Source organism: Paroedura picta, chromosome 3 (assembly GCF_049243985.1).
Source record: "Paroedura picta isolate Pp20150507F chromosome 3, Ppicta_v3.0, whole genome shotgun sequence".
NCBI classification, from domain to species: domain Eukaryota; kingdom Metazoa; phylum Chordata; class Lepidosauria; order Squamata; family Gekkonidae; genus Paroedura; species Paroedura picta.
In genome coordinates this window covers 64,455,836-64,476,998 of record NC_135371.1, presented here as the reverse complement: position 1 = coordinate 64,476,998, position 21,163 = coordinate 64,455,836, and the positions used below count along the sequence as shown (strand labels likewise).

The window sequence follows — 21,163 nt, the reverse complement described above, 5'->3', positions numbered from 1 at the left end:
GTATTACCTGATTACATGCTGGCCCTCTAATTGGCTCTCAGCGGGAGAGCCTTCCTCCACTGAGGGCCAATCAGAAGAAGAGTAGGGTTTTATATGCCACTTTTCTCTACCAGAAGTCTCAAAGCAGCTTACAATTGCCTTTCCTTTCTTCTCCCCACAATAGACACCCTGTGAGGTAGGTGAGGCTGAGAGAGCCCTGATATTACTGCTTGGTCAGCACAACTTTATCAGTGCTGTGATGAGCCCAAGGTCACCTGTATGTGGAGAAGCAGCAAATCAAACCTGGCTCACCGGATTAGAAGCCACTGCTTTTAACCAGCATACTAAGGTAGCTCAAGTATTATACATGAAAATTATTTAATCCTCCAGTTTCAAATCAGAGGCTCCTCTGCCCCCCTTCTCTGTGCCCATTCCAGAACCAGCCAGGAAAAGGGGGAACTGGCAGCAGGTAAGTGCCAAGCTGTGGCTGGCTGTCCACCCCCTCTGTGCTGCCCTCCTGGCTGCCAGGGGAGCCTGGGGCTGGCTGGCCACATACTCTGCTCCTCTTCCTGGCCCCAGGTAAAGGTAGGGAATCCCCTCTGCCCAGGCTCTGTGGCCAACCCCCTGGTTGCCAGGGGAAGGTGAAGAAGGCCTACTTCATATGCTTCTCAGTGGCTGCCCCACACTTTCTCACCTGCTCACTGCCAGCGAAGGGTGGAGAAGCCTGGATGTACGTGCTCTGCAGCACCTGCACAGCTCTTTCTGCCCTCCTGACTCCAAGGCCAGGGCGGCCAAGTCAGGAGACTTTTTTGGCTTATTCCACTTTTAAAGCAAGTTTTATTTTCTCCTTCTACCAACTGGGTGAAATTTTCCAATGAAGCTTGAATTGTTGGTGTTGTTAGGTGCGAAGTCATGTCCGACCCATCGCGACCCAATGGACAATGATCCTCCAGGTCTTCGTCCTCCACCATTCCCCAGAGTCCATTTAAGTTTGCACCGACTGCTTCAGTTTATCCATCCAGCCACCTCATTCTCTGTCATCCCCTTCTTCTTTTGCCAGCATTAGCCTCTTCTCCAGGAAGTCCTTCCTTCTCATGAGGTGGCCAAAGTATTTGAGTTTCAATCTTCAGGATCTGGCCTTCTAAGGAGCAGTCAGGGCTGATCTCCCCTAGGACTGACTGGTTTGTTCGCCTTGCAGTCCAAGGGACAATTCTTTGACGCTTGGCCTTCCTTATGGTCCAACTTTCGCAGCCACACGTTGCAACTGGGAATACCATAGCCTTGACTAGATGCATTTTTGTTGGCAGGGTAATGTCTCTGCTTTTTAGGATGCTGTCTAGATCTGCCATAGCTTTCCTCCCCAGGAGAAAGTGTCTTTTAATTTCTTCGCTGCAGTCCTCATCTGCAGTGATCCTGGAGCCCAGGAAAATAAAATCTGTCATTATCTCCATTTCTTCCCCATCTATTTGCCAGGAACTGAGAGGGCCGGGTGCCACGATCTTTGTTTTCTTGATGTTGAGTTTCAAGCCAACTTTTGCACTCTCCTCCTTCACCTGCATCAACAGGCTCTTTAGTTCCTCTTCACTTTCTGCCATTAGAGTGGTATCATCTGCATATCTGAGGTTGTTGATATTTCTCCCTGCAACTCTATAGACAGTGCCAAAAGAAGCTTGGCCACAAAGTATTTAACAATGCCATGTAAGGATGCGTACTTACCATTTTCATACTAGTGTTCTGGATTATCTGAAGATTTTTTTTGAGTCTGTTACTTCCTCTGCTGGAACTTGAATTGCTGTTTTTTCAAGGCAACGGCACCAAAACTGCAGGGAACCTAGTCCCTGCACTGAAGACTCCAGGAGTTTCAAGCAAATTGGATCAAAGAGTCCAATTATACCAGCCCTTGAACAAGGTGGACCGAAACCAGCCTACTTGTCTCTGTTATTTCCGGTGAGAAAGAAATCCATACTTTCCCCAAAACAAAGAAGCCAACAGCCAAATACACAAGAGCAACTACTGGCAAAAAACCTCCAAATGCAAACAGAAGCAACAGTCCCAACAGAACTTACATCAAACCAGAGAGTCCCAGTACAATCTCAACACAATGTGGCAAAGCCATCACAAGCAATGCCAAACAAGAGACTGGAAGCCAAAACAACTTCAGCGAGATACACTGTTGCAAGCCATCATGAATCATGAGGAAAGATGGGGTATAAATAAGGGACAATGCCAAACCACAGAAGCCAAACAGAACCTAGGGCTAGTATGGCAAGCCCAATACTACTTGCAAAATCTACCCCTCAAAGGACAAACCCTTTAGGAATTAACCTTTAGAAAGAAAAAATGCAAAGCAGTTAAAAGTTTTGAAACAAGCCAAGAAAAGGGAATCCAAACAAAACAGCACAAGACTTTAAAGCTCTTTTAAAACCAACACAAAATAAAACCAAGTATTAAAAAAATATTTAAAAATAATTCCTTGGAGAGATTTCCTATCTAGAGTAATTTTGGGATGAGGGCAGCAATATCTCTCCCATCATGGCACCGATTGGTTTAAATTCTTTGTCTGCATGTAGCACTTGCAGGATGTCAAGGAAGTAACATGCAGCAAGGGTAACATCTGACTTAAAATCATTAAGTGGTCACACATTGGTTCTTGACTTCCATTTACAGACATAGTAAATCCAAATATCAGTTTGAAAGTCATTTGTTAAAAGGCTTTAACTCTATTATAGTCCAGTCTTCCAGAAAGGTAAAAAGGTCACCAATGCAGTCAGCACACACACAAAAACAAAGGCAAGACAAAACCCATGTTCTAACCTCTCCATATTTTTCAGTTTATTTCGTAGTTTTCGAGCTTCTTCTTTTGCACTCTTAGTATCCTCTTGTTGCTGCTCCAGATACTTCATTTGTTTCTGAGAGAGAGAAGCACCATCAGTGCTTAGAAGGCAGCTCCATGGCAACCCGCTGCAGAACTCCAAACCATCCCCACCACTCTTGCTACTGGGATCAAGATAGTTTCAAAATCCCACACAGTTGAAATCATCCACCCCACTTTCCATATTGATACTGAAACTCCTCTGTGCTGATCATGAGACATGATCCATGACATCTTTATGGGAAATAATCAAAGTTACCATTCAAAAGTAAGGCAGGAAGCTCTTGGAAGAAAGGTCATAGTTTTTCTTTCCAGTAGCTGTTCTTTCTGATCCTATTTCTATCCCAATTTCTTTATTATTTATTTATTTATAAATGGATTTATATACCGCCATTCGCCAAAGGGTCTCATGGCGGTTCACAATAAAATATAAAATCAAAGTAAAATCACATAAAATCCCATAAATACCCCATTATTACAGTAAAAAGATGGCATTCCATTCTATAACTTTCCCAACTTGTTCAGAGAGAGATCGGATGTTAATTCTGTAAGAGAGAGAGGAGAGAAAGACTGGCCGATGGATTAGGGATCTTGGATGGAACCAGGGCTCTGCCCTGGCCTCAACCATATGCCTGGCGGAAAAGCTCTGTCTTACAGGCTCCGCGGAAAGATGGTAGTTCCCACAGGGCCCTTAGCTCCTCCGGGAGCTCATTCCAACAGGTTGGGGCCAGGTCTGAAAAGGCCCTGGCCGAGGCCAGGCGAAAGTCCTGGGGCCCCGGGACAGTCAGTAGATTCATACCCGCAGAGCGGAGAGCCCTGCGGGGGGCATAAGCAACCAAACGGTCCCGCAGGTAAGTAGGACCCAAGCCGCGTATGGCCTTAAAGGTTAATACCAACACCTTAAACTTGACCCGGAAAGAGACTGGTAACCAATGGAGATGACGGAGTACCGGCTGAATATGGCCCCACCAAGGTGTCCTAGTGAGGACCCTAGCTGCCGCATTTTGTACCAGCTGTAACTTCTGGATCAGAGTCAAGGGTAGGCCTGCGTAGAGCGAGTTACAGTAGTCTAGTCTGGAAGTGACCGTTGCATGGATCACAGTGGCTAGGTGTACCGAGGACAGGTAGGGCGCTAGTAGCCAGGCCTGGCGAAGATGAAAAAAAGCTGTCTGGGCTACTTTCATGACTTGAGCCTCCATAGACAGGGAGGCATCAAAAGTCACTCCCAAGTTCCTGACCACTGGTGTAGATGTTAATTGTCCACCATTTAGGCATGGGAGGCGTGCTTCCTGATCCTGCCCTATTAGTATATATAAAGTGATAAAAATACTTAAGGAACACCCACATTATCTACAAATGACTGCCGATGCAAGTGGCATAACCAACAGAAGCAGTGCAACATGGTAGGAATAAACATTAAAAAAATTATGTCTCCTCTTTTGCGAATGGGAAAATCACTCAAGTTCTCTTTACGCTGCTCATGAGTCACTCACTACCCTAATACAGTGTTTGAACAATTATTTGCAGATAACATGCCGTTCCTAGTCTTCATGAGGCAATTCCTTTAAATTATGCAATGGCAGCTTGCAGATACACGGAGACAAAAGAGTTTCCTTTATGGGACCTGCACAGATTCAACTGATCTGAAAGGGAGGGGGAAACCCACTTCAATAGGCTTGTGATTTCCTAGACTTTGATTGGGCTGGTCAGCTTAACACATACTTCAAAGGTTCATGACTACTTTCCCTCAGCACTGGAAACTAAGAAAGGAGCAATGCTGTTTGATCAGACTTCAGAGAAAAGACCTGTCAATAGCTGGAATATGTGCAAGAGGATATTAAAGCTCTACTCTGTACAGAAAGTGATGTATTCTAAACACATATCGCAACAGACCCTTCACCTTGTCACCTAAAATGTTTACAACCTGATGAGGGCTCAACCTTAGTGGCATTTGATGGTACCCTTTTTCTAATCATCCCCAGTTTTTACAGCTACTTTGCTTCTGCAAACTCAGTGGCAGCTAAACATTCAACACCTTGCAGTGAGATGCATCCCAAACATCCCATAATGCCATGGCAGCAGCGTAGTTTTAGCTTCTGTAATTGCTATAAATGTATAGCAAAAATCAAAAGTAAAAAATAAATCTATTAGTATATTTTATAGAATGACTGCAGGTATTAGAACTGATTTGATTAGTTCATATATAGGACAGAATAGTAATCATAGAAGCCATTTTAAGCAGAGAGGATTTGTCTCTGCTTAACAGGTATACCTCCCAGTGCCTTAGAAGAGCTGTGGCAGTATTTGCCGGATCTAGAAAAGTCTATGTGAAGAAGCACCGTTGGTTTCTTGTAAAAATACACTCAAAGCAAACAAAACCAATAGGCAAAAAGTTGTGTCTTTTTGAGATTTATTAAATGCAATCCTAAATAATTTTGCAACCAGAATGGAGTCCCAGGTATTCTATCCCGTTTTCCATTGCTTCTTCAGTGGTTGCAATTATAGCCTTAATATAACATCATATAACATCACCAGTATTACAGGTACAGGATATCATATAGGCAATAGCTCTTCAATAAAGGGGTCACTTCTTTAATCTTCAATTAATCTAGATTTCAGAAAGAAATATTAGAACAGGAGGGTAATGAAATTTCAAAAATCTACAAGCAGCTGTTAGAATGGAATATGGAAGACGAAAAAGTCAAAGAAGTAATGATTTCTTGGGCTAGGGATTTTGGCAACACGGTGAGTTTGGACACTTGGGAAAGGTTATGGAAGTTTGATATGCGATTCACCCCTTGTTACACTATTATAGAGAACATTTATAAAATGGTTTACTTTTGGCATCTTACTCCAGTTATATTAGCTAAATGGAATTAAAAAATAGGCGACAAATGTTGGAAATGTAAACAGGAGAGGGGTGACTTTTTTCACATATGGTGGGAATGTAAGAAAGCAAGATAGTATTGGGAGAATATACTTATGGAATTAAAAAAATGTTAAAATTTAATTTTGAAAAAGTTATTTCTATTGAACCTTTTGGAGGGCAGGGTCCACAAAGATCATAGTTTTATTTATGTACTAGTAATCAAGCCCGCTGTACTTAAAATACAGCAGGCGCTAAGCATGGGAGCCCCCGGCAGCCGAGCTCCGCACGACTGCCGGGGGCTCTCGTGGTTGGCGGCCTGACGGGGGAGAGGCGCAAAGCGCCTCTCGCTGCGTCAGGCCCCCGGGCAGGGAGCCCCTGCAGCCGCGCTCCACGCGACTGCTGGGGGCTCCCTTGGGCAGCGGCCTGGCGCGTCGGAGGCGCTTTGCACCTCCCGACGTGTCAGGCCGCCGGCAAAGGAGCAACTGCGAGCCGCGCTCTGCGCGGCTTGCACTTGCTTCCTTGTCAGCAGGGCGGGAATCGGCCGGGCCAATCGGCAGGTGCTTCGGGCCTGCCGATTGGCCCGGCCGATGGTCTGTCCGGAGGAAGGGGCCAATCGGCCGCCTTCCTCATCCCGGACCGAGCCCGCCCTAACTCCTCCCACAAAGCCTTTACGGCTTTATTCAGTCCGCGGCGCCACAGGCGCCGCGGACTGTGTTCAGACTAGGGGCAAAGCCCGTTGTCTCCAAGAATACAACGGGCGCTAGAGCATGGCAGTGGGAAGAGGAAGGGGAGGAGTTGTCCAGTCTGTAAGGGCATGGGGTTGAATGTGTGTTGTGTGGAAGGTTGTGGTGGCATGGTGGCAATTGAGGGCATGGGTGTGCAGATATGGGTGTCAAGAACCTGTGGTTTGGAATGTTCGTTGAATGTGGGAGAGGACTGACCTTTGGGAATTTTGGTATAGTGGTTACAGATGAGCTTTCCAGAGCCATGTCCTCAGATATGTGAAGGGAAAATCAGACTGGAGACTCTTCTTAGGGGAAGATTACATGGCAACCAATTCCTCCCAGTTCTGCGTAATTTCCCTTCTTGTGTGAATTAGGCCACATTCACCGAAATGCCCCTCTGCCCTAATACACATGGGGTAGTCACAGTATACAGGTGTCCACCCTGTTCCTTCTGTCTCCCATGTTTTCACTGTTGGTAAAATGTTATGTGCCCACATGCTTCTTTCATGGTTGGTCCTTAGAAGAATGGATTTTTGTACCTTATTGCTTACTACCCAAAGGAGTCTCAAAGCGGTTTACAAACACCTTTTCGATTCATCTCTCCACAATAGTCAACCTGTGAGGTATGTGGGGTTGTGAGAGATCTGAGAGAACTGGGAATGGGCCGCAGTGCCCCAGCAGGTCTCAGGTGTCTCAAAGCATTTTCCAATTGTCTTCCCTTTCTCTCCCCATAGCAGACTCCACATGAGGGAGGTGGGGTAGTGAGTCTCTCAGGGAAGCTGGCAACCCTAAGAGGAAGATTCTCTGTGCACAGCAGTCTTGACCTTAGTAAATTTTTTTATACTGTTTTTTTTAATTTGCCAGGCCAAGGTTATTTGCCAGGCCAATAAGTCATTTCAGTCACTATGTGTCCCCAGACATTTACTTGTTCTCTATTTACAGTGTCAGGCTGTAAATATTTATTTAGATCTTCCTGCACTTTCCAGACTCACAGGATTGATGCTGGTCTGCCTGTCTGCGCCCCAGAATACAAACAGTTGCTGGTAAGGGCTGGCCATAACCCATAGGCCAGGAGGGACACTCCTGCACCACTCCCTACCAACTGCAGGCAAAAATGGCTCATTTGAAGGCTGGACTCTGAGGCATTGTATGATTTTGAAGTCCCACCTCCTGAAACTCCAGGAATATTTCCAACCCAGGGGTAGCTAACCTACAGGTGTGGCCTGGAGAGCTCCTGGAATTACAACTCACCTGCAGAGTATAAAGATCAGCTCCCCATGCAGAAACTGCTACTTTGGACAGGGTTGTGGTAAAGAAGAAACATCTCAGGCTTCCCACACAGGTTGTTGTTGAATTGAAAGACTTGAGGCCTACTGCACAGGGTTGTTGTGCAGATAAACAGGAGACAAAAGAGCCAGTTTCCTCTGCAGAATAATGCTGTGCAGTGGCCTCAAATCTGCAGAGAGTTGCAAAGAAGAAAGACACGTGGCTTGGCTGTGTCTAACCTCCGGGCAGAGCAGTATTTTAAGCGAGAAGGGGATTTTCTGTGGCCTCCCTGTCAGCCAACTGTTTGGCAGAAGAGGAAAATCCCCCCCCCTCAAAAGGAAGGCCCTCAGGGCTCCCCTGCGTTGCTCTTGGAAAGGCCTCCTTCCCTCAGTCAGGGCCTGTCAGAGGTTCCTTCGCAGCAGGCCTGAAGGGGGGGAGGGGGAGCACACTGCAGCCTCCGGCCAGCTCTGTCAGGATTCTGAGGCCATTTGCAGTTGGACATGACAGTTAGGACAGCCTTGGAGTGAAAAGGGCTGGCGCAGCCTGTCCAAGCCTCTGTTCTCAACCCCTTGGCAGCCCTACTGACCTCCTCTCCCTGCAGTGGTCAGGAGCAGACTGGCAGCCAGACTGGACTGGGTGAATGGAATTTTGGTCTGCCCTGGTGAGGGGCCAATAGGAAGGTGCTTTGCGGCTCCTGATTGGGCTCTGAGTTTTTATTCTGGACAGGGCCCGCCCTAACTCCTCCCCAGGTGGCCTTACCCTTTTATTTAACTGCAGGAGCGGTTAAAGATGCTACTTCTGCAGCCAGAATTGTTTTTGCTTCTAAATGGAAGAGCCCTGATATTCCCTCAACTGAAGAGTGGTTAAGAAAACTGTCGGACTATGCTGAAGTTGCCAAATTGTCTGCCATCTACAAAGATCCCGATCTTGGAAAATATGCAAAGCAATGGACATTGTTTTGGAATTATATGAAAAAAAACTATCCAGACTTTGCGAAGATTTGTAAAATTTAACATAGCAACAGCAGGTTCTAAGCATAGTTATGTCACAGATTTAGGTTTACTATTTCATTTGTTAGGACTAGGAGAGAAGTCTTGAATGTATATTTGTATTTATTTGTGATTGAATGTTAGATTGATGAATTTATGGATTAGTGATGGGTATGGATATTTTGTTTGATATCACAATAAAATATTTGAATTGGGGAAAAAAATACCTAGGGCCCCTTTCTGGTTGCAAAATTATTCAGGATTGCATTTAATAAATCTCAAGAAGACACAACATTTTGCCTATTGATCTAGGAAAGTAGCAAATAAAATTCATTAAATTGCAGAATCCAACATCTGGGAAGGCTAGATTATAGAATCATAGAATAATAGAGTTTGAAGTGACCTCATGGGCCATCTAGTCCAACCCCCTGCATTATGCAGGAAGTAGAAATGAAGAGCACAAGTAACCTCTCCTTCTTCTAGCCTCCCTTCAAACTTGTATGCTAAAATGTCACATTGTTTAGGAGCCAACGCCGCGGGCGCCACGGACTAAATAAATCAATAAGGCGTTCTGGGGCGGGATGTGTCCGGGATGAGGAAGGGTCCGGATTGGACCCTTCCTCCGGACAGACAATCGGAGGGACAATCGGTTCCTCCGATTGCCAGCCCTGAGCAACTGCGAGCCGCGCTCAGCGCGGCTCGCAGTTGCTCCTTTGCCTCCCGACGCGTCAGGCCACCGGCAAAGGAGCACCCACCAGCCGCGCCTAGCGCGGCTGGCGGGTCCTCCCTCCACAGAGGCCTGGCCCGCCGGGAGGCACAAAGCGCTTCCCGGCGCGTCAGGCCGCCGCCTACCACTGCCGCCAACACTCCGCTCCCCCCCAACCAGCAAGCAGCCGCCGCAATAGGAACCTGGAGGACCGCCGCCTCAAGCTCCTCCATCGGGACTGCGAGATGCTTCAGGGTCGCCAGAAGAGCCTTGCTGCTGCGTCACATACACAGTGGCCCGGCTCCTGCGCCCAGCCTGAAGCCGGTGAGTTGGCCGCAAGGCCGGTGCGGCTGGGATAGCTTCCAGGCTGCCCGAAGTTCCCAGCGCTCTCTGTCCTCGCCACAGCTTTCCACAAGCGCCTGCTGCGCTCCGGCCGTGGCTGGACTACAAGTCCCAGCATGCATTGCGTCCCCGTGCAGTGCATGCCGGAAACAGGGAGGGGTGGGGGGACGAGCAGGGGGGAGGAAGGACCCAGCCATGTTGTCTGCAGCCCGGGAGCCCGGCCCTAGGTTGCCTGCGTGCCCTGTTGACCTTTTCCAGCTTTTGCGAAGCCGCCTGCTGAGGGTTTCCCGCAGCAGTCCCTGCCGCGACTCCTCCTCCTCCTCTGTGCATGCCTCCTGCCGCCAACACTCCGCCCCCCCCAACCAGCAAGCAGCCGCCGCAATAGGAACCTGGAGGATCGCCAACTCAACTCCATCGGGACTGCGAGTGCTCGCCACAGCTTTCCACAAGCGCCTGCTGCACTCCGGCGGTGGCTGGACTACCAGCCCCAGCATGCATTGCGTCCCCGTGCAATGCATGCCGGGAACAGGGAGGGGTGGGGGGATGAGCAGGGGGAAGGAAGCGCCCAGCCATGTTGTCTGCAGCCCGGGAGCCCGGCCCTAGGTTGCCTGCGCGCCCCGTTGACCTTTTCCAGCTTTTGCGAAGCTGCCTGCTGAGGGTTTCCCGCAGCAGTCCCTGCCGCGACTCCTCCTCCTCCTCTGTGCATGCCTCCTGCTCTATCGGCAGGTGAGCCCAGGCACACGAGGGGGACGGGGGGTGAGGCTCCTAGGGCCCGCTGTATTTAGCGTACAGCGGGCTTAACTTCTAGCTAAACAAATAAATCCTGACTCACTTGCCAATTCAGAAAATAGCATCTATATTTGTTTTTTGTTGACATCTAAGTGTAGAAACAAGCAGTTATGATCAACTTTTCATTCAAATTCCTTCCAATACATATATTAGTGGAGTAGTTTTCATGTAAATGTTTTCAACTTTCACACCAATAAATTATATTTTAGGTTCCCCTTTTCATGTACCATCATAACATTGTTCAGTGACATATCAACTGTCCTCCCATGAGGGTAGCTTGGTACTACATAGGTTGCATTTCAACTTAAGTTTTTAATTTCTTTATTTAGTTCTTAACTATGTCACTGAAAAGGTGACATTTGTTTCAACAGACCTCCAAGAACAGGAAAGTAGTACAGGGCATACTCTGCAGTTTTCAGGTTAGGTCAAGTTGGAGCAAATCCAGATGCACCTAGCGACTCTCTAAGAGGGAGGGTTTACTACCCTGGCTTCCAGTGGGTTTATACTTTGTATGCGCTACCAAATGTGAAGAGGCTTATTAGCCCTGGATGCTGATGTTGCAGATTAGAAGTGATATATACAAACTATTCAAGATATGAATGAACATATTATTTCTCACTTTGCTTTAGAAATATGGAAATAGTGATCTATTTACATCTGTACAGAAAACAAAACCCCAACTACTTTATTATAAGAAAAACTGGACATACCTTGAGAGTTGAACACAGCATTTCCATGTCAGATGCAGCTTTCTGAAGAGATTCAATGGTGGCATTCCGAAAATCCAGAGCTTCCCTCAATGAGTCCACAACAGACTGGCAATCCCGTTTCTCCTTTTCTGAAATAAAGCATCATACTTCTAATCTAACTGTCTGTAGGCCTGTGGATTAAGAGCAGGCATGCATTCCGAACTGTGAATGAAGCACACAGAACTTTCCAAGATTTAGTTTGGAACTCTGTCCAAGCCACTGGATCTGATCCATTAGAAAATCTTGTCACTAGCTCCACTAATCTTCAAGACTTCTTTTGGTTCCAGAGCAACTGTGTACTCTCTTTCAAAGTCAGTTCACTTGGCAGGACCAACTCTGAAAAACTAGCTGCCACTACTCTCTCAGTATCAAAACAAATTATTTTTTATTTTTATTTTAAATTCAGGCATATTGGGCTGGCTGTTCAGGGAGGCAGCATTATTCACAAGCTTAACATGCTTGGAAATCAAACTTTTGATGCCTGGCTTTGGAAGGTGCTATATTTTGTTCTTGCACTGTGAATTCCTGTGTGTCAAGTGCATACCTGGAAAAGCCTGTTGGGTGTTGCTGTGCACAGGAAGAGCACTGACAGGCTGAACCATTATTCTGCTATAGGGTTCTGCTTCTATTTTTGTCCCTTACTAGCACCACCACATTTGCTGCTGGGTGAAGTTCAAATAATCTTGGTTTAATCTCCGCAAAAAACACACTACTCCACAGTGTATGTATCTATAGCAGCCCTTTTCAACCTTTTTACAGAAGAGGAGTCCCTGAAATAATTTTTCAGGCTTCGAGACCCCTAGAAGTGATGTCCGCTGACCATGCCTTTGTGCTATGCCTCCTGGAAGTAGCATAACCACCCACACCCTTTGCCCTTCTTTTGTTCCCTCCCCCCATCTTTACTACTACTACAGTGGCTCTGCCTCGTGTAGGCTGGAAAGAATGGCCAGAACTGAGAAGACAGCCTGAACCCCGCATACTATGGCACAACCCACTCCCCCCCACCTTTGATTTTTACACCCACAGCCTATCCACTGAGCCCTCTGGGTGGCCTATTCTTTAGCTTGTGGCCAAGCCCATTTAGGCATAAGTGAAAAGGCCAAGGACCCCTGGGGTCCATAGGCCCCTGGTTGGGAATCCCTGATCTATAGTTTGATCAACCCTTTTCCAGCATTGCATGTAAGGTAAAATTAATGAGATACAACAATAAGCAAATACATTGTCCTTTGACCCTGACTAGGGCCCCCTAGAAACAAGTGTGAGGTTCAATGTGTTGCTTAATTGAGAATAGCACAACATTACTAATCACCGCTACTATTTCAAGGATGAACTAGAGCGAACACTTGGGGGCAAGTTAATCAAATTCCTCTTTGTTTTAGGTGGAATTTTTAAGCTTATTTTTGGTCCTTAATTCATACAGTTATGGAAAGGCAACAAAATCTTATCACGAACAAAGTTGTTCGGAAACAGAACCATCTCATGTTTTAATTTTTCTGTCATTCAAATGGAGTGACATTTTCTTTTCACTGCTTATGATCCAAATTTCAAGACAAGCTGCCTACAGACGCTGTTTTAATGCTATTAACAAAGTCTCCAGGGCTTTCTCACTTACCTGCTCCCATAAACCATTCCAAAAATTAAAGTTTACCATGCTCTTCACTGCAGTGGGACATTGGAAATATACGAGCAGTCAGACACATGGACTGTCATTTGCACATCTCGCCAAATCCCCTTCCCCTGTGCTTTCCAATATCCTGTTACTGCTTGGCTTCTCAATTGTATGCAACCCTGCGACAGTTTTCTACAACAGGACCACTGACATTAGGTAGATATGAATTTCTTAAGAGGCAGTAATTTTAAGCTTTCTGAATCTTCTAACCCAGCTCTTCATTGATCTCAACTTGCCACACAAAAGCCATATAGCTGAGCATAGCTATTTCACCCCTGATCAGCAAATGCCCCAAAACATTTCTGTCTGTGGGTGGAGCTTTATCTTCATTTCTCAATCTTAAACGTATCTAAAGAATAAAGCCACCAGACAAGCCTAGTCACTCCCAGAGCAAACTCCCACTCACCTTTCAAGGACAGCTGGGCTTTCACCCTGTCTAGTTTATTCTGAAATACAGCAGAGAACCAAATTAACTTGTACCGCAACTCAAATCTCCAGCATAATTCAGAAGTTCCACTAAATGACTCTCTGCAATCTTATACAAAAAGTCTTCACAGCCAGGAATGTCCAAATATGATAGACTATTAGCAGATGATCAACCAACAATAAATACAATGGTATTAATTTAGAACAGGATGTTTTTGCACACATACACAACAAATTTGGCAAAGCTTCAAAGCAGAACACTACAAGAGAAAATTCTGTTTTGTCTTACCCTTGTCATTCTTGTTTCTCACATTGTCATTTTGTTTTTGGTGAACAACTTTAGGAGTCTCACAGGGAAGACACTGTGGGAGAATTTCCATACCATTTTAACTTAACAAGGCAATAAAGCTGGGGATCCCGCCAGACAGAATTTAATTACCGATACTTCTCATTCATATTCGTAGCTAAAGAATAATGCAAAGGCATTCAATAGCATTACAAAATCAGCATTTGGATGGGTCATTTACACATGCTTTTGGACAAAGCAATAGTGAAAGGTTAGAGTCAGAATCAAACCAAAAGTTTTAGTAATCATTTAAATGATTTTGGATACAGATGTTTATTTGTAACAACAGCTGGTGAAAGGGCAATGATAAACAGATTAGAACCAAGCTGAGGAAAAGGTGCCAAGAAAGCACCTAAGGAATCTTAATAACAGCCGGCAATATTGAACACTGGAAAAGGGGAAAAAACAGCATACTAAAAGAAGAGATAGCATTTGTAGATACTAACAAGGACACAACATGGTAGATAGAGACTGGTAGAAAAAAGCTCTCTCTTTGGTAAAGTTCTGATTTATGTGGTGGGGAAAACATCCACTGCAGACTTGGTGAGAGAAGCATGAAAAAATCAAGGTCAGACAAGTTGGAAATCCACTAAAATTTAACATATGATCAAAAATGCTAATGGTGCTGAAGCTGTGCTAAGACATCATGACACCAAAACAGTGGCATTCACGAGAAACCCTAGAGCAATTGTGTAGATCTCTGGAATTTTACTGTCCTAAAGATGCTGACAAGCAAAAAAGTTCAGAAAACATGTATTCTGGAATTCCTTTATGGTAAATAAGGAATAGATGCCCAGTGAATGTAGAGTGAAATATAGCTGCAGAGATAGTTTGGCTATCTGTAGGGCTTGTATATTAAAACTGTTTTTTTTTTTAGGTCCCCTTTTTCTCTATATGACTGAAGAAGAGTCGGCTTTTATACCCTGCTTTTCACTACCAAAAGGAGCCTCAAAGCAGCTTATAATTGCCTTCCCGTCCTCCCCACAACAGATATTGAGAGTTCTGACAGAACCGCTTTGTGAGAACACTCTAACAGGACTGTGACTAGCCCAAGGTCACCCGGTTGGCTGCATGTGGAGGAGCCGAGAATCAAGCCTGGCTCTCCAGATTAGAGGCCACTGCTCTTAACCATGACACCACTGGCTCTCTTCTAATCCCAAGAATATCCACACATTCCCTCTCATTAAGGAAGGCAGTAGAGAGAGATGCGTTTTACAGGAATGCTAAAAATATAAAGCAGAGGAGAGTCCAAGCATTTACAGAAAGGGGAATACAAGACAGAGGGGAGCACAGCAGGCACCTGCCTCCATTTGTGTGCTTGGGTCAAGGATGAAGAATTGGAAGGGTTGATCCTGGAGTAAAATATGGCCAGGCTTTGGAATTACAGTAGCGTGGGAACAAAGTCTTTCTCAAGTCAATGCAGAGGTTGCAGCTACTGGGTACAGCCAAGGGTCTGAGAACCAAAAATAATGTCATGCCTGAATTAAGACTGGAGTCCAGTTTAGAAACTGGAATGGAACTAATGTTATGTAGGGCTGGCAGGAGGTCTGGGAAATACCAGCTTCCCCGCCGCTATTTGATGTCCATTGTCCTGTGTTCCTTGCAGGAAGTGAGGGATAAACATGCAGCAAATAAACCTATCACTCCTGTAGGACATGATATTTTACATGGGCAAAAAGTGGATAATGAAACGTTACTAGATATACTGATGGTTAGATGGATTCTTAGCATTCCTAATACCCTGCTGTAGGATGTTGCAACAGGAAACACACAGCATTTTCCAATATATTCTGGGGGGAAAAACGTGGTTTTCAACATTTGATATGTTAAAAGCTATTCTAGGTACCCTACATCCCTTTTCTTCAGTGTCCAGAAGTCTACTCATCAGCTACCCAAGTATACTAATGTTATCATTCAATTGTACAGACTTTCAACTTTCATTGTTAATACACTTCTCTTGTAGGCAAAGACCTGAAAAATCAAGAGCAAGTTTTTGCAGCAATGGGCTGGCATTTATCACTCCAAGATCTTTATCCACAATAGCTTTTCATTGGGGAATGTTTCAGCAACTGTTACAGGACTTCTTTGGAGGATTCGGCAGAAATAACAGGAGAACTACCACTGGAAAAAAGACTCTAATAGAATATAGGAAATGTGGAGGAAGAGCATTATTGACAAGATAATTGCTTTTTCCAGAGAGATCGTCTCTATACCTGGCCCACCGAAAGCTAATCTCTCTAACATGTTTAAAGCGATTCTTACACTAAGCAAAGCTTGGGTGCTTTGTGTTATTTTTTAAAGCCTCAAAGCTACCATGGCTATTCATGTATATAAGGATGGTTTTAGTTTCTTCTATATGAACATCAGTTTCATTTCTCATGGAACTATGACCAACATCACATAATTATGCATTTTATTTATATGTAAACACACACTCAAGAGGGATACCTGCAAGAATTAACGGAGGAAGGAAAACAGCATCCCTGCCAGCTCTCATTTCTTCTTCATGTACACCCCCCATCCTTTTTCTATCTCCTTCCCCCACATGTCCTGGCTACTGCTTCTTTCTCTTTACCCAGATGTCACCACTGCCTTAGGCTCCAATCCCCCAAAACCACTCTGCTGCTGGCTTTCCCTCTCTTCCTGTGAGCTGCTTCCCCCACCCACAGTACCTGGTTGCGTGGGGTTGCTAGGCAACTCTATAATGCCCAATATAATCTTGAAAGACCTCAACTCTGCTGGAAAATTTTCTGAAGTTGTGATTGTATGCTGAAGTCCACATACTACTACTTCTTTTGGAACAGTTATTCCGGAGAGTTTTCTGCAAACCTGGGGCTTCTCCCAGGTTTGTAAAAACATCTTTGCTTTCTGTACCTGGTTCCATTGTGCACACTTGTTTTGTCCTATATGCACATCCCCACTGTTGTCATGGCAATGCTAATAATGGCAACCACTGCAGGTACCTGCTTCCAACACAAGAGGGTAGAATTGTCCCATTACACTATGGGAAATTGAGTTCCTCCCTTGTAAGTGATTCTGACATAAAGGAAATAGCATTTTGCTAAGATTACATTATTGTCAAAAGAAGAGAACACATGTAGCTTTTCCACGCAGGATTTTTCATTGCCAGCTCATGGTACCAAATATTAACAGCCTGATTAAAAACATTCCTAGATTAAGTCTTTCTTAATTTCCACACAAAACTGTAACTGTAATTTTAAGGTACACATGTCTGCCATTTCTTCCTTTTAGAACCCACAGAGGTTCTTCCTGACATATTATACTTGCATTCATATACTCTACACTTCAGTTTGGGTATTTTGTTTAAATGCCTCTTCCTCTCTTTGAAGAGAAAAAGGCCTATAGTGGGAAATGGTGGATTAGACAAAATAATAGTAAAAGCATAACTAAATGCCAAGAGAAATGTAATGCAGAGTATGCTCTGTCAGCATATACTCTTAATAAATAGTAAGTGCAAAGATTACTTTCCCCCCTCTGAGTACAAATGAAAACATTTGATTCTCAGCAGAAAAAGTAAGTAATTTACTGGGGAACCCACAAACACCCCAATAAATGCATTCAAGGGATGCCATAAAGAGGAGGTGTGCGTAATTATCTTACATTTCCATATAAATTAGTTTTTTTTGTATATATAACACTTTTAGGAGAGGAGTCTTTTTCCTTAACAAGCAAATAAGGTAGTTTTTAGCACCCCTCCATACACACATCCTCAGCAGCTGAACAGAGCTATGCTCCATATCTCACTCTCCATTTGTATTTATTTTATTATATTTAAATGCTGCCCTCCCTTTTGCCTCAGGGCGGTTTACAGTGAAAACAGAGAATAGCAATGCAAGTATTGTATTGTATTTGCTTTGCTTCCTCTTCTTCTGTCCTGATTCTGCGAATCTCATTGAGGCACACCAGACCCTCGCCTCCTCCACTGCCCCATCCTACTAGCACCGCCACTGCCAGCTCTGTGAGGTGTGCCTCATTTGTGGCCTTCCAGACACACAGAAGTGACAGCAATTACCCTTTTCCCCTTTGCTCTTTCACTTGCTTCCAAGGCTCAGTTGCTTCCCAATTCACACACCGGCCTGCCTCCTCTCCCCCGCCAGCCTGTCCCTTCATCACCAATGCTTGCTGACCTGCAATCAAAGAAGGCAGGAGGGGACAAACACACCTCTCCTCTTTCTCCACCTTTGCTCTCATCTCCCCTACACTATTTAGCCCCACCCCAAGTCTTTTCCTTTCTGTTTCTAGATGGTTTCAACCACGTGTGCCCACCCATCCCTTCCCTAAGTAGCCTCCTGCCTTCCCTACCTCACACCAGTTGCTTGTGAGCTGAGTAAGAGCCCTGGACAGGTCAGTTTCTGCCTGTGGGCTGTCTAGGGTTGGGCACTTTGGTGTCCGAAGCGGCCGTTTGCGCCCGAAGCAACCAGCACCTCGGGGAGGAGGGGATGGCGGAACGCTGGTAGGTGCACACACGCACGCTCGCTGACATGCCACCTGTGCCTTCCCTCCCCTCCCCCCCGGTGGCGCTGGCTGCTTCAGGTGTGAACGGATGCTTCGGACACCGAAGCGCCCCACCCTAGGCTGTATGTTTGACACCCCTGTTAAAAAGCAACTGGAAATGAAAGGAATGCTATGAGAATTTTGAACAGCACCAGGACAACTGAACCTGTGTCATTGTCACAAGACACAGCAGCACCTGTTGGTTCTCACAAACCCTATGAGGGAGCGCTCTACTGAAGGCTTCCTCAGTAGTTGCTCTGGCCCTGAGAACACTCTTCCAAAACAAATTAGGGAGGCCCCCATCTCTCCTGTTTGTGACAGGAGAGAGGATTTAGAATCTCTTGATGGTTTCCACAGTCTGTTGGTTCTTAGGGGCAGGGCTCTTTTATGGATAGCACATGCAAGTTTTCTGCTGGAAGCTTCCATCATTTGATGTTTTAAACTTCATGATTCTTCTGGTTTGTAACCGGCTCTCTGCTTCTCATCCCAGTGGCTTGGAAGAAAGGTGAACTTCTAAATGGTCTCCATAAACAAATCAATGGTAGGTAGCTGCTTTCATTTCAGCCTATGTTTGTTTAAAACTGACAACACTGACCAGATCCATGGAGCCCACTCTCTGTGGGTTTACAGGAGATGGCCGACAAGGGCAGAATTAAGGAACACGTCAAGAAGCACCTTTGACCCCGCCTGAACCAACATCCCATATCTACTCGGAAGGGATGGTGATTAGTCCTAATTATGGCACTCAATTCTACCTGTAGACTTTCTGCATCGAGGCCTGACTGCTCCTCCAGGGCAACATCAAAGAACAGTTTGCTGATGATGTGTCTTTTGCCAACCTATGTGCAAAATGGAAAGAACAGGGGGATAAATGTGAGGAAAAACAAAACCTAAAAAAAACATGTAGCTAAGTGTGGAACTTTTCTCCAAGCACAAGGAACCTTCCTCCAGCTGAAAAGTTGCTGAACTTAAGTGAGCATAGTGAAAGCATAAAATTCAAAACATGCCACTATGTTGCAAGACAATGCAAATGCTGACTTTGCAGAAGATATGTCGAAACTGACATTCCTTAGACCTAAAACGGGGGAGCCTGATTTTACAGCAGAGGACTCAAAAGAAAGTCATTTGGTAGATCAGACGTATCCGGTCTAGCTCACTGAAGTGGCACACGATAGCAGACGATACCCTTCACATGGCTAATACCACTATGAAATCCTTTGGCTCATTATTCCACTAACAGACTTTCCAAATTTGCAGCCATCATTCCAACACTGAGCTTGGAATTCTGACAACAAAAAACCAACCAAGAGCACCTTGGAAATGAGTGCAGTTTGTTCTTTGGCAGCTTCAGCTCAGCAGCTGAGGCTGAGCTCATACTGTGCCAAATCCAACTATGTGCTGCTTACTTTATGGGGAAAAATCATTTAAAATTGAATTTGATCGTTCTTCCCACCTCCCCCATGCAGCCACAGCTTTGTGTTTTAAGTATTATATGCAGTCATGACACGAGCTAATTGCATAGTTACTGCTACGCAAGTTGTTATTTTGTGATAACTCCATGGTAACCCAGAGAAGCAAGAGGCTGTGAAGAATAGCAGGAATCAACAAGTCAGAAGAGCAATAAGGGGCAAGACCTGGCAGGGACTGGAAAAGACGGGAGCAAAATAATACAGCATCATGCAGCGTGGCACCTGCAAGCTGAGAATCCCTGGCAATTCAATATGGCAAATAAATCTTCAGAGGCTGACTGCAATTCTTACTGCATTAACACGATGACATGATCACTACCCCAAGAACCCGCTTAAGCAAGTCTGTCTTGTGAACAGTGGACATCGGACTTTCTCTAAGATTTGTAGATCCACAATCCTTACCTTCTACTGTATCACTGACTGCTTTTGAAAAAACAATTGCCTTGACACATGGAAGGTTGCTGCTGCCTAGGAAATTCATACTCAATACTAAGGAAAGCTAGCTTATGACTTGAATTCAATGATGAGGGTATGAACAGGACTTTGTATAATCCACACTGTGCCAAAGTCCTCAGAATTCTATAAGAAAAGTCTTTATTCTGCAGTTCCTTGTTCTCTTACATGATGCATTCTCACTTCTTTAGTGCTGAGGGTAAGCACAGAGCAGCATAGGGCACTAAAGTCCCATACTGAATCATGAGTAATCTTATATAGCTTCTACGATTTCAGCAAGTTTTGGTCACACATTTCTACCCAGAGCCAGTGTGGTGTAGCGGTTAGAGTTTAGGACTAGAGTCTGAGAGACCCAGGTTCAAATTCTACTACAGAAGCACGCTGGGTGACCTTGGGCCAGAAACACACTCTCAGCCTAATTGTGAGGGTAAAATGGAGGAGTGGAGAATGTTGTAAGATGCCTTCAGTTTCCATAGGGAGAAAAGTGGGCTATCTGTTCCACATAATATATTTCTGGTAAGGCCTTGGAGGAGAAGTGTGTCTCATGGCTTAAGTGCCACGCAGTGCTTAATATCCACTCAGGGCAGCTGTCCTGCCCTTAAGTACCTCCTCCTTTAACCGGCTTGCTTGTCTGTCTGTCCAGCAGCCAGCCAATCACCTTCCGTCCACCACTCCTGACCACCCCCCTCCTCCTTCTGCTTACCTCTGAAGCTCAGAGACTGCAGATCCCTGCTGCGTGAGTTGGTTCTTTTATGCCACTTTTCTCTACCTGGAGGAGTCTCAAAGTGGCTTACAGTCGCCTTCACTTTCCTCTCCCCACAACAGACACCCTGTGAGGCGGGTGAGGTTGAGAGAACCCTGATATCACTGCCCGGTCAGAACAGCTTTGTCAGTGCTGTGGTGAGCCGAAGGTCACCCAGCTGGTTGCATGTGGGGGAGCGCAGAATTGAACCCGGTTTGCCAGATTAGAAGTCTGCACTCCTAACCACTACACCAAAC

The 21,163-nt window shown here is 45.3% G+C and overlaps 1 protein-coding gene across 7 annotated transcripts in view; it reads right to left on the bottom strand.

The window, feature by feature from the left end:
- TRAIP (TRAF interacting protein) overlaps positions 1-21,163 on the bottom strand; it is a 57,835-nt gene that overhangs the window by 33,445 nt on the left and 3,227 nt on the right. For all 7 annotated transcript variants that reach the window (XM_077326048.1, XM_077326050.1, XM_077326049.1 and 4 more), the window contains exons 4-7: positions 18,998-19,081; positions 13,362-13,401; positions 11,248-11,375; positions 2,794-2,888 (exon numbers count right to left, since the gene is read on the bottom strand). In XM_077326048.1, the coding sequence (XP_077182163.1) occupies positions 2,794-2,888; positions 11,248-11,375; positions 13,362-13,401; positions 18,998-19,081 (347 nt within the window). The remainder of the gene's footprint in view (positions 1-2,793; positions 2,889-11,247; positions 11,376-13,361; positions 13,402-18,997; positions 19,082-21,163) is intronic.